We start from the raw sequence: 11,776 nt of genomic DNA, 5'->3' as shown, positions 1-11,776 counted from the left end.
GGAGAAACTGCTCGGTACTTGTGTGCTAACAGGAGGGGAGGTACCACCCAGACTGAAATCTTCAGACAGAATGCGTTGATTCCCTACACCTATTTTGCTAAAATCAGATTTCAGAAGTTCATCTGAGCTGCTCCAAATAACACGAACTTCTCAAAAGCAGAGCTGACAGCTGCTCTTGTTGACAACCTGGGAGGCTCAATGGAAACAAAGCTGTGTAACCCAGCCTGCTCTGAATGATGTTTTAAAAAGAAAAAAAACTCAAACTTAATCACTGAGGTTCCAGTAGCAAAGGGAGGGGTACTTAAAGTGCAGACCCTAAGTCACTGAGTTTTCTGGGAGCACAGGTCACATCAATCCATGAAATCTACAGTTAATCCCATGGGTTAAAAAACTGTTCCCTTCCTCTCTCTGGCTGACACAGAGATACACTTAAAGACAACACATGCTGGGAAAGTAGTAAGTGTACAGGTGATAAATTTTATATAGTGTGATGAAGTGCTAGGATAGCAATAGACGGCTCCATGGCAGAGCCCCAGCTAACTGTAAGTCACTTTTGCTCTCTATTGAGGATGGGTTAAAATAGATGCTGCTACTGAAAGCATGCAGCCAAGCACAAAAAGAAGAGGCACAGAACTGCCATGGCATGTGCAAGGTCGGCTCTACAACCCAGCACAGGATGACAGCAAAATGGATCCTGTGCAAGAATTTAAACTGCTTAATCTGGCAAGTACCAAGACTTGCTTGAGTTAACAAATGCCTGGTTTGTGTTTGCAGGATCCTGAGGGAAGTCCTCCCAGAAGGCTCTGCAGAGCAGGGAGGAGGAGGTTAGCAGTCTGCAGTAAATAAACTGGAGGAGGCGAGGCTCTGCAGTGTCTGCTCTGTAAGTAGGAACTGAACTTTATGGGACTCTGCACAGATGCAAACAGCGTGGGATTTGCAAACACGAGCAAGGAAACTGTTTCTGTGTGCTCAAGCTGTGTTAAGCTGAACTATATAAGGCAGATTTATCATCTGGGAGTACTTGCCAAGTAAGTTTGCAAAGTAAAATGAGGGCAAGTTTGTGGCACATGTAGGCCATGAACACTCAAGAGGATGAGCTAGGCAGCAAAGGCTAACTCATGTTTCTAGCCAGCACTGCTAGATCGTCACTGCTCATCTTTACTGCGTTTCTTACTGGAAGGCTATTCTCCCAGTTGTTAATCTTATTTTACTTGCTAAATATAAGTATGAATGCTTTAGCAACAGGATCTGCATATGCGTTTCTCTTCCCTGTTCAAGCTCTAGTCTGTGAACTGAGTCCACAAATGTGCTCTTCCATGGACCCAGATCAGTGCTTACCCCACTTCAGTACCAGATCAGGCCTTACCTCCTCAAAAAATTCTGGCAGAGCATAAAATGTGCTATAAAGGTGCAGTAAGTCAAAATAGAAGTGTTCTAATATGTCAAATACCCCCTTTTTAATATCTCAATTATGTAAGCAGACAGTCTTCTAGAGAGAGAAATAAGAGAATGCAAAAAGATTCTGTTCTGAAATACAAAGTTGAGTGTAACAAGGACTATCAAACACAAACCCTATCTGGTGAAGGAAAAGTTCATTTTTAAAAGTATTACAAATCTGGTTATTTATTATTACATTACATGGAAGATGCAATTAAAACACCATTTTGAAGTTACTGTGCAAGAAATGCTCCATCCAGTAGCTCACAGCAAGGCCCACGATGATCTGCTCGTTATCACTTATTTTCAATCAGTGTCTGCACTTTGTAGACAAGGTCTCTTGCTATCCTCAGTATTTCCTGGGCATTATGATGTTCTGCCATTTCTAAAAGACATAGACAAGCATTTTTAACTGTCCATAGCAGGAACTTTTCTTCTCTAGCATTGATATTGCTGTCATGTTAACACTGATTAATTAGTACAACATGAGCACCAATACAAAAGTATTGGCAGTGGTTTAGATTTTTAGAATTAAAGATAAGTGAATGAATCCCTCAGTGCCATAGGTCCTGGCATCAAGAGCTAATCCTTCAGGTGTCAGTTCTCTTGCTGCAGAAAATCACAGTCCCTTATGACCACAGAACAGGGATGGGAGGTCAGTACCCACCCATGCCTGTGAACAGCCCTCCTGGACTCTCAAAAACATAAAACTGCAGAACCAGAACCCAACTTGATCAAAAGATGTCTCTCCAGGAAAGGATTTCTGCTGGACCCTCTGCAAGCAACAATACATTTAAGAACAGCTTCTTAGAGCTGGAGCAAGGTGGCTTAATAGTTCCCCATACAGAGGTCCCTACTAAAAGTAAGGTCAGAAAGTGGAGATTACCTCCTGCCAGACCAGAATACTTGTGTTTTTTGTTGTTTGGTTTGTTTTTAGGAAAACAGGAACACTGCTGTTTGTGGGGCAGGTTGGATCTTCAGGAAGTACATGAAAGTCTGGGCTCTTGATCCACAGGAAAAGCAATGTGACTGAAGAGGTAAGAGATTCTCAGCTTAAAACGAACAGGGGCTCTCATGACAGCAGGGACACTGAACAACTGCAGATGGTTTGTCAGAGCGAGGGAGAAGGAGCAGACTGGGGATAGCTGCTGTTTATCACAGTGTCTTTCTTACCATTAAAAAACTTGATGATATCAGTGAAGTCCATGTTGTTATCACGGATAATCTCTCGGTAAACTTCCACAAGTGCTAAGGCAATGAAAAGGACAAAATGTTCTGAAGAGATGTGCTTTGCTGCCCAAATTACTTCCCACACTGTAAATACATCCTCGTACAACAATTCTGAATGGGAATAAACATTACAAAAGCATCTGATTATTCAAATTGACCATTTCTTCCCACCCCCCACTATGATATCTTTCAGGCCTTATTCAGAAAATAATCGTATGTGATGACTCCTCTTTTTCCCTCTCCTTTTCTCCTCCAGCCACCTCCTGTCATTTATTAGTACAAGCACGGCAACTGAAAATTAAGAGTGTAGGTGTAGTGGTGCAACTTAACCCTGAAAAGATGCCTAAACTGCAGTAACCATGCAGTAGCACAGGTGGGCCCATTTGTTGTAGCTAGGGCTACATGACAGGCTGTGAATCTGAATGCATACATACTAGAAGGACCTCTGGATAAAGTACATCACTCAGCAGAGTACAACAGCTACTGAGCTGGCCCTCATCAAAACATGTTGCTACAGCCAGGCATACGTCTGTTCAGTTTCGCATAACTCCACAGGCATAAAACATTATTACCTCTTTTAAAGTCAAGCAGGAACCAGCGATAGCAGAAGTAAAAGTGAGTGTAATCCCCATTCTGATGCATCAGTTCAAAAAGCTCGGAGTCTAGAATCTAAAATGTAAAACATCAGATGTTGGTATCTTGTCTGAACGTAGCCAAGATCAAAGGTGTTAGAGGCTGGTGAAGACTTCTGTGCTGCTCTTTACCACCTGATCTGCAGTTATTCTGAGCAGCTGCTTCACACAAATCTGCCTTTTATTATGTATTTGTAAAGTGCCAGTGGTGTAGCTGCCCTGACCTTGCCAAATGTCTGACAGATGTCTTAAATGTTTAAGTACCTCTACAGTCATTTCTCACAGATGCTATCCTAAGGGTTGCTGGATAGTGAGGGTGGCATCCCTTGCTTGTGCTGCTCAGCAGAGATGTTGCAGCCATGTTTGTTTACTGCTTGTGTTTTCCATCCTAGCCCTCTTCTTTATTAACTGAATCTCTACTTTCACTATATATTTTTTTTTTAAATCAGTACCTATGAAACCAAATAATGGCTTATCCAGGTAATTCTCACAACCAAAGAACGTTCAGTAAGCATACTGTGTAAACATAAATATAGCTAGAGTCTATAAATCTGTAATAAATTAAGTTTCTGCCACAAACAGCAGTGCTTTTTCTTCCAAAAGCAGTGTAGGAATGGATTTTAATGTGATTTCTCCCTGACTTCACTTGGAGCTGGACTGAGCCACAAACGTGAGTCATTCCATTGTGTAGCTGTTGTAATGGAGGCAGAAGTTTGAGGAGTTTGTTCTGTCAAGTTAACCTGAACTGACCTGCTGTAATACATACTCTTTATTGTGACAGCTATTGCTGCCCCGAGAAGCAGGAAATCAGTCTGGGGGTGCATAAATAAATACCTTCCCCAGCTCTGAAGTACCAGATTGCTAAGAAACCCTGTCAGTGGAGGTCCTGCCCTTCACTGTGGCATCAAGGCAGTCCTCAGCCTCTGAAACAATCTCATCCTTATTCAAATAGGATTCAGAAAGACTCACTTGGATTAGAGACCGCATGTTGGCAAAGTGTGTGTCCATAGCACCTCCGTTGGGGAAGTTCTGGCTCATCCTCTTCATCAGGTGGCTGAAGCAGCTGTAAGCCAGTTGATCTGCAGATGCAATGCATATAATGCAGAACACTTAATTGTTGCAAGTGTTCTGACTTCCTTGATCCAAGGTAACGTACAGCAGGGCAAAAAAAAACTGTTTTCCCCTTTGCTGTCCCCTAGCCCCATCATCAGTATTTAGACAAAAACAGAAGAATCTGGAGCACTTTTCTTAGTTATGCTTCAAAACAACACAGCTTGAGATTTAAGTTTCCAGCTTCAGCAGCTGCGGGAACACAGCTGCTTTGAAAATCTAGTAAAACTGAATCTGGAAGTTGGTCATTATCAGAGATTCCCTGCTTATACTAGTGATTGTCATTTCAGCAACAACCTCATCTAGAGAAAACGCAGGTAAGAGCTTCGGCTTTGCTTTTTTGTATGTAAAACATACAACCTCTAAAACAGCAATTATAAAGAGGCCTCCCAAAAGATACCAATATGTTCCAAAGAAAACTCTTCCTACCATTGTCAAGTATAACCATCAAAGGAGCCAGGAGGTCGCACATGCCTTGGACATAACCAACTTCTAGGTGCTCCCAAACGTAACTGCAGAAAGAAGAAAGCACCAGAGATAATAGGATTAAAAAATCCTCTTGCTGTGCCTTCACCTCAAGACTTTGTCTTGCACGTAAGATACAACTCCTTTTGGAAGTGTGACATTCTATAAAAATAATGTTAAGGTTTAGAGATTTTTCTGACAATTCAGTTTTTCCAACTCATTAGTACAAAATGGCAAGCATTTCTGTCTCTTGTACCATGGACTCTCGCAGTAGGCTCTTCATTTGCTATGAAAAACTAAAAGAATCTCATCAGTTTTCTACTTACCGGATGAATAAACTAATAGCAAACTTCTATCTTCCTGACCCTCAAAAGCTAAATATAATACTGAATTCTAATTTGATTATGCAAGTTCAAACCTTAAGCAGCTACTGAACATCTCTGAACTTTCTGTCACTTCATGTTCCTGAGCATATTATAGCCCTGTGTTACTTTCTGCTTGGCTGCAGAACAGACCTTACATACATGACTTGCATATCAATGTCTGGGGGGAGGAAAAAAGCTCACAAAAGCGTTATCTATGGAGAAAAAGGCCCAAATGTTTAAAAAGTTACCTATTTTTGTATTCCCCCCCCCCCCCACTGCAAGTGGATTCCGTGGTAAGTGGAATCTTTTATCTTTTCCAGGAGTTCAAGTCTATGACACGTTCTGCTTTAAGCATGCTCAGCTGAATAGCCTTCATTGTAATTTGCATTCCTAGAAGTGAAACTAGTTTTCTGTTGATGCCAGTTGGTATTAGAGGTCAAATACTTTGGTGGAGTTTGATCTGAAGAACTCCTTCCTGTCTACTCTAGTAGATGTCCCTCGACACTGTATCTGTACATCTCACAATTATTGTCATCTTCTTAGAACCCCATTACAGCATGGGTATATTATCTTCAGAGATAAGAAACCAAAACTCGTGGTACCTTAAGGGAACAGTCCAAAGTGGCTGATGGGCTCCGGGGCTCTCTGAAGGTAGAACGAAGATTTCTCCAGTCTGCATTCCCAACTTGAGCCATCTGTCATACCTATACTTTCTAACTTACCGTTCCTTCAAGTTCTTTTAAATTAATAAGTAAGATTTTTTTTCACAGATTATTTTCATATTATTATATTTTATTGTGTATGACAGAAATGTGGAAAGTAACTCAGTTTACAAGCTGTCCTACCTGCACATAACATTGCGGAGTTTTTCCAGATTATCAGCAGTAAAATACCAGTAATTCCGGTCACATCTCTGAACATCTTTATCAATTCTGTGCAAATTTAAGGCAACAGTGTCCAGTAATTCTATCTAAAAGAGAAAAGGTTAAGTTAGATCTGCTGTTCAGTCAGAGAGAGGCAGGCTGTTATATCATTTTTAGATGGATTTCATTTAGATAGCAATGATAAGTAGGGAGTGTGGAGCTGTAGCACAGTTCATGTCTTTTTTCCCCTTTCCACAACTCAGGGTTGACTCCAACCTGATGACTGCCTTAGTGGCACTAAGGAGAGAACACCTGTCAGCAGTGGCTATAGACTGAGCTTAGAGAGTGAATCTGTACCTGGGAATGCTAAGAATCAACCAACCAGAAATAGTAAAATTATACTTTGGATTTAGGAGGGCACTGAACCACTCAATTACTGTCAAAAACAAAAAAATCTGAAATGCAGTGCACGTAAGTTCACTGATAAGTGTCCCAAGCCTGTGCTCTGTACAAAGGCTTATGTCTCGTTCAACAACTCCAAGAGGGAAACAGAAACAAAACCTCAACTACTGATCTGTTGACAGTGACACTAATAGAGATGGTGGAGTCTTGAATCTAGATGTAGGTTGTTTAGTTGATTAAATGGGGATTTCACTTTGAGTTAAATGACAGGTGACACTGAAATCTTATCACTGGTGTCCTATCCTCCCTCAAAATTTGTAGCTACGAGACCTGTACCACATTCTTTTCCTTGCTATTCCACTCAAAGACAATTTTTTTTTAACTGTCTTACAATCTATCTCAAGATCTAGATGAAAATATCAGGATGCAAAGATCCTCGGTTACCCTCCCACCACCTGAAGTTCTAGTTTGAGACTGTCACTCATTAAATCCTATCTGAAATCCAATATAAGTGTTTGCCATAAAAAGAGGTGATGATACATAAGTAAGTTGTGACTTACTGTGTAAGATGCAGCACAGACAGAAGCAACATCCATTAAATAATCCACCTGGGAGCACAGCTGCTCTTCTGATACAGAGTCCTGTGGCTGCGGTACAGCTGACTTGGCTTTCTGCATAGGTGCTATGTCTGGATCAGTCCTTTCCATGTCAGCACTAGTTTCTTCTTCAGCCCCATCTTCAAAGGAGACACTCTGCCCATCATCAATACTGGACAGGATGCCTGAGGCCACTGAATAGTTCCGTGAGGATGGCAACCCAGAGTCTGGGGAGTCAAACTCTACAGACTGCTGCTCTACGGCAGCTACTGCTGCTGGTGTGTCAGCAGATACCACAGTGAAAGCAGGGTCATCTTGACATTTTGAGTCTCGTTCTGCTGAATCTGTTTCATCTACCGATATGAAGACCTTAAGGTGGATGAGGAAAGGGGAAAAAAAAATTCAGGTAAAGCAGGAGAGAAGCAGTAAACATTAATGTATCAAACAAATCTCCAACCACAAGGAAGAAATGACTATGTTACTCTAGTGAACAAGATCAAAAATAGAGCTTCCATGCATGCCAATGTTCAGAACTCTTCAGTCTTTATACTGAAACTGTAAGTCTAAAAAAATAATAGCAATTTATGATCTTGCATCTGTTTCCTATGATAGCATATCCCCCTTTCACAACCTTCAATTAGAAAAACCTTGTAAAACAGTGAAGCTTCACGGCTTGCAACACCAGCTCTAGAAGCTTGTGGCCATTGTAAGTTATCTCTGAAGGGGACCAAAATACCTCAGGCTGCAGTTCGTTTACCTACTGTTGTTTAAGTCAAGATTGACCTTCAGATTACTTTAAAATGGAAATACTTCACCTCACGGTCTATTCTCTTTTGCCTTAGTGAAATCAGTTAGGTCACTATTTCAAGTCTACATAAGTAGCAAATGCCCAGGGATGCTCTCCTTTCCAACAATGGGACTATAATTAAGAAACCAGTAAACTCAGTCTGCCTTTCTACTGCTTAGCATCTTAACCTACACCATTTACTTACATCATTGCTGATGGTGGAGTCCCTGTGAATCAGCCGCTGGACGTGGCTGTCAATGCTGCTGCCCGACGAAAACTTGGCCAATGTGGCAGAATGTGATTCCTTCTCTCGCTGCTTTACGATGACCTCACAAGCCTTCCACTCAGCCATAACCTTCTGATACCGGAGAGCAATCTCCTCATCCACCTGTGGACAGACAGACTGATAGATACTGAAATGCTGGTCCTCCTGGAAAGATGGCATTAAAAATGAACAGTAGCCAGAAGGGGAGAACTAAAGCAATTGTAATATCTCAAACAGCCTGAAGGATCCTGAAGCCCTCTTGCTAGAACACAAATGACTTTAAAATGCAATGACAGGGACAGTAAGTTGTTGCAAAGGAAAGTCAGTTGGATATTTACTGCAGGGAATAAATTACCACTGAAGATGCCAGAAAAGATTAATATAAGTATCTGCTATCAACAGTGCTTCGATGTTCAGAGAAGAACTAAAGATGCCACCGACTTTCATGTGAAACCTCACACAGAAGCCAGATGCAATCTGATAGAGCAGTAGCTGGCTTTAGTTGGATTATTCCTAACATCTTTACATTTCCCTTTTTTTTTTTTTTCCTCCTGTATTCCACCTCTAACACAGCTCTTGCAATGAATTCCAGGTCACGGGTTTGTTGACATCAACTTGTACAGAATTACATGCTGGAACAGAGTCCTGAATTGTAGAGATCCCAGCTCACATAGCATAGTACACGGCACATGGCCAGACACAACCACTCTGGTTTCCATAGTAATAAAACTCATTTTTGCCACTGATGGCTTCTTCTGCTGAAAGATAGAGGCAGAATCCCCCCTTGAGCTATTAAGGGACACGTAGTAATTTCACTACTCTGTCACTTGTCAAGAACTGAAGAGAAACCACTGTTGTGAGTTGGCTCCAGGCTCTGGACTCTGCTGGTTGGAGCGGCTACCAGAGCATTCATGCCAAGAGCTGCAGGCTCTTTGTCACTTAAGGTAGCTGCGGAGTCATAAATCACAAAATACAACTGTTAGTGGAAGGCTGGAGGACAGCCATGTTTCGGAGTCCCTCGGATGCTCGTGGACTGCAAAAATACCATCAGAAGGCAAAGGTGATAAATCACCCATGATGACTTCAGTTAAGGACGTGAGAAGATTCCCAAATGTGCCGCTGTTGCGACTGTTCCCTTCTTTTTCATTTAACAGACTCTTAGTTTCAATGGTATCCTTTCTTTAGGGTCCAACAGCACATTTCTTTGAGGAGTTAGTTATTACTATTGCTTATTATTGGTGTTGAGGAGCTCATAGGAATTCCAGATAAGGTTTGAAGCACCTCGTACTAGTATGGAACTAACTAAGGGAAAATAATTGCCTATAGAAGCTTGTATTCTGCAGTTGAATTATTTATGCCTTGCAACATGTCCTTCTAAATTTACTGTAATTCCTTTCTATTTATTTATTTATTTACAAACTGACTCAGGTATGTAGCTCTTCTTGCCAAAGCTCTCATGTTCTAGCTGTATAAATGCACGTGCTCTATGAAGCTGGGGCTAGAACCCGTGAGTTGTGGTTCGATTCCCATCTGGGCTATTCAGACAGCTCCAGCTGAAGTCCACAAAGACAGACACAGTATCGTGTAGATAAAGCAGTTATTTCAAATTAACCTGTCACTCATGTTTTCAGTAGCATTTTGCCTTAGGAATATTAAACAGTAATAAAGGCTAACAATTTAGCTATTTAGAAAACAAAACTTACTCTGCAAATACAGTTCTTATCCCCAGAAATTTGTACTTACCTGGTCCATTTCCTTTTTGGCCATGCCAAATTTATAGTGACCTAACAAGAATGGCCATACTTCCTTTCGAATCTCATGCTGTACTCCACCGTAATAAACTTTTCTTAGCAGTTCCAGCTCCTTGTAATTCTGCAGCAGTTAGGAGAAAAATAATACATCTTTATTTTCCTCAGGCATGCTCCTATATAGTCAATTCCAACTACAGAGACAGTGAAACAGACAGAAATCAAGGCTAATAAAGTTGTGTCTCTTACGAAAATAATCTAATTTTAATAGATTAGAGTCATCAAGAGATCAATTGCTTTAGTTTTCATTGATAGCTTTGCCATCATCAGAGAAGCAAAAGATAAAAGCGTGTAAAAATCGACTGCCTTTCATGAGAAGTCATCCTGGGAAGACCAGAAAGTACCGTTAGTACTTCCTGCAAACAATTCTAAGGAGTACCATGCTCACCACATCTGCATATGGGAGCTAGTTTAATCATCATAAAGGTATTCTGTTGCTTACTTTTCTGTCCTTCTGGTACTTGCTCCAGACCTCTTTGGTCAGGCCTCCTGCAGCACTGGATGGCTTGTCAGGTGGGATAATTGTGTGGTTCACCAGGGCAGACAGATGCGTTCGCACTGTTGATAAATGGCGGCAGTAGGCAAGCCCTGCGATTGGGGGAGGAGGTGAACTTTTATAAATGAATCTATACACTATCAGCACCCTCTTCTTGAAGATCAAGCTGTGACATTTTAAAATTGCCACTAATACTCTTACCTGAAGAAAACTTGCATTTGTACTGTATAAAAACTGAAAAACTGCAGTGGAGCCAAAGACTAAATCAGTCTTACACAGACAAGTAAAACCCAAGTAGAGTATTATAAAGCAACGTAAAATTACACTCTGTCTTCTCTAAACATCCCATTGCTGTATTAAAGCCTACAAATAATTGAGTTATGAAGCTATGATACTTGCGTCACAACCAGTGTAGTGTCCTGTGCTGATGTGACTCACAATAAATTTGTGTTTGGACTCCTTTTAAAAGCACGTATTGCATGTTTTCTAGTAAGCATATGGGTCTCACAAGGACTGGATCTAAGAAGCTTCTCTTACATCCATAAAAGGCTCTGGAAACGATTTGCCTCTTCATGCTTTCACACAGCATCTTTAATGGAGTCCTGTGGAGACACATTATGGGAACGTGATAGGTCACGGGGACAGAAATCATCATGAACTGTATGCTGATCCCCAGGATCTTCACATAGGGATTCTTTCACTGCACTAGGATTTATTTAGCTAAGGAACAACAACTAGAAACAAAACTTTAAAAAGCATTTTCCCACTAGGATTTTGGCCCCAAACAGATTAATCTGGTGCCTTTAGCTACAGCACATTGTAAAGGTCTTCGTCAAATTAGATGAGTTGCTGCCCTTTGTTACAGTTGCTAATTATTTGTGAAAGAACATGCTTCTAGAGTTGAATTACATTAAACTACACAAAAAAACCCACATTAACTGCAATTTTTCTATCAAAATACAAGTCTAGCTTAATAGGTTAGTTTCAATAAACTATGTTTCTTGCTATATAACTCCATCTTCTTGGGCCAGAAATTATTTGAAAACTGTTAAACTATCATTCTTCATCTCTGTTGCAGAAACCAATAAAACATCGCTGCTTTTAACTGTGGCACAAGTTTTCCCAGTGAAACTCTCTGCAGAGCTTGCTTACCTGTCATGGATGCAATTGCAACAGCTGGGTATATCGTAGGGAGAGCTGCCTGTTGAACAGGAGACACACGAGGAGCCTTGGCTACAGTGTTCCAGCTGCCAGGAAAGCAGGTTTGCCCCAAAACCTTGCATCTCTATCATTTCGCTGGTGTCTAGGGAAGGAAAAAAA

At 41.1% G+C, this 11,776-nt stretch overlaps 1 protein-coding gene across 9 annotated transcripts in view; it reads right to left on the bottom strand.

The window, feature by feature from the left end:
* Nucleotides 1,596–11,776, bottom strand: part of SGSM2 (small G protein signaling modulator 2) — a 47,634-nt gene continuing 37,453 nt past the window's right edge. For 5 of the 9 annotated variants that reach the window (XM_021415906.1, XM_021415900.1, XM_021415905.1 and 2 more), the window contains 12 exons: nucleotides 11,609–11,759; nucleotides 10,994–11,058; nucleotides 10,403–10,548; nucleotides 9,896–10,024; nucleotides 8,093–8,290; nucleotides 7,065–7,469; nucleotides 6,085–6,209; nucleotides 4,839–4,921; nucleotides 4,269–4,378; nucleotides 3,240–3,336; nucleotides 2,611–2,778; nucleotides 1,596–1,822 (listed from right to left, as the gene is read on the bottom strand). In XM_021415906.1, coding sequence (XP_021271581.1) covers nucleotides 1,734–1,822; nucleotides 2,611–2,778; nucleotides 3,240–3,336; nucleotides 4,269–4,378; nucleotides 4,839–4,921; nucleotides 6,085–6,209; nucleotides 7,065–7,469; nucleotides 8,093–8,290; nucleotides 9,896–10,024; nucleotides 10,403–10,548; nucleotides 10,994–11,058; nucleotides 11,609–11,759 — 1,766 coding nt within the window. In that variant the 3' untranslated portion in view covers nucleotides 1,596–1,733. The remainder of the gene's footprint in view (nucleotides 1,823–2,610; nucleotides 2,779–3,239; nucleotides 3,337–4,268; nucleotides 4,379–4,838; nucleotides 4,922–6,084; nucleotides 6,210–7,064; nucleotides 7,470–8,092; nucleotides 8,291–9,895; nucleotides 10,025–10,402; nucleotides 10,549–10,993; nucleotides 11,059–11,608; nucleotides 11,760–11,776) is intronic. The other 4 variants (XM_021415907.1, XM_021415908.1, XM_021415903.1 and 1 more) reach the window with 2 other exon arrangements.

The sequence above is a fragment of the Numida meleagris genome, chromosome 18 (genome assembly GCF_002078875.1).
Source record: "Numida meleagris isolate 19003 breed g44 Domestic line chromosome 18, NumMel1.0, whole genome shotgun sequence".
Classification (NCBI taxonomy): Eukaryota; Metazoa; Chordata; class Aves; order Galliformes; family Numididae; genus Numida; species Numida meleagris.
Note: the sequence above shows the minus strand (reverse complement) of the source record. Positions and strands in the feature narration are given on the sequence as shown.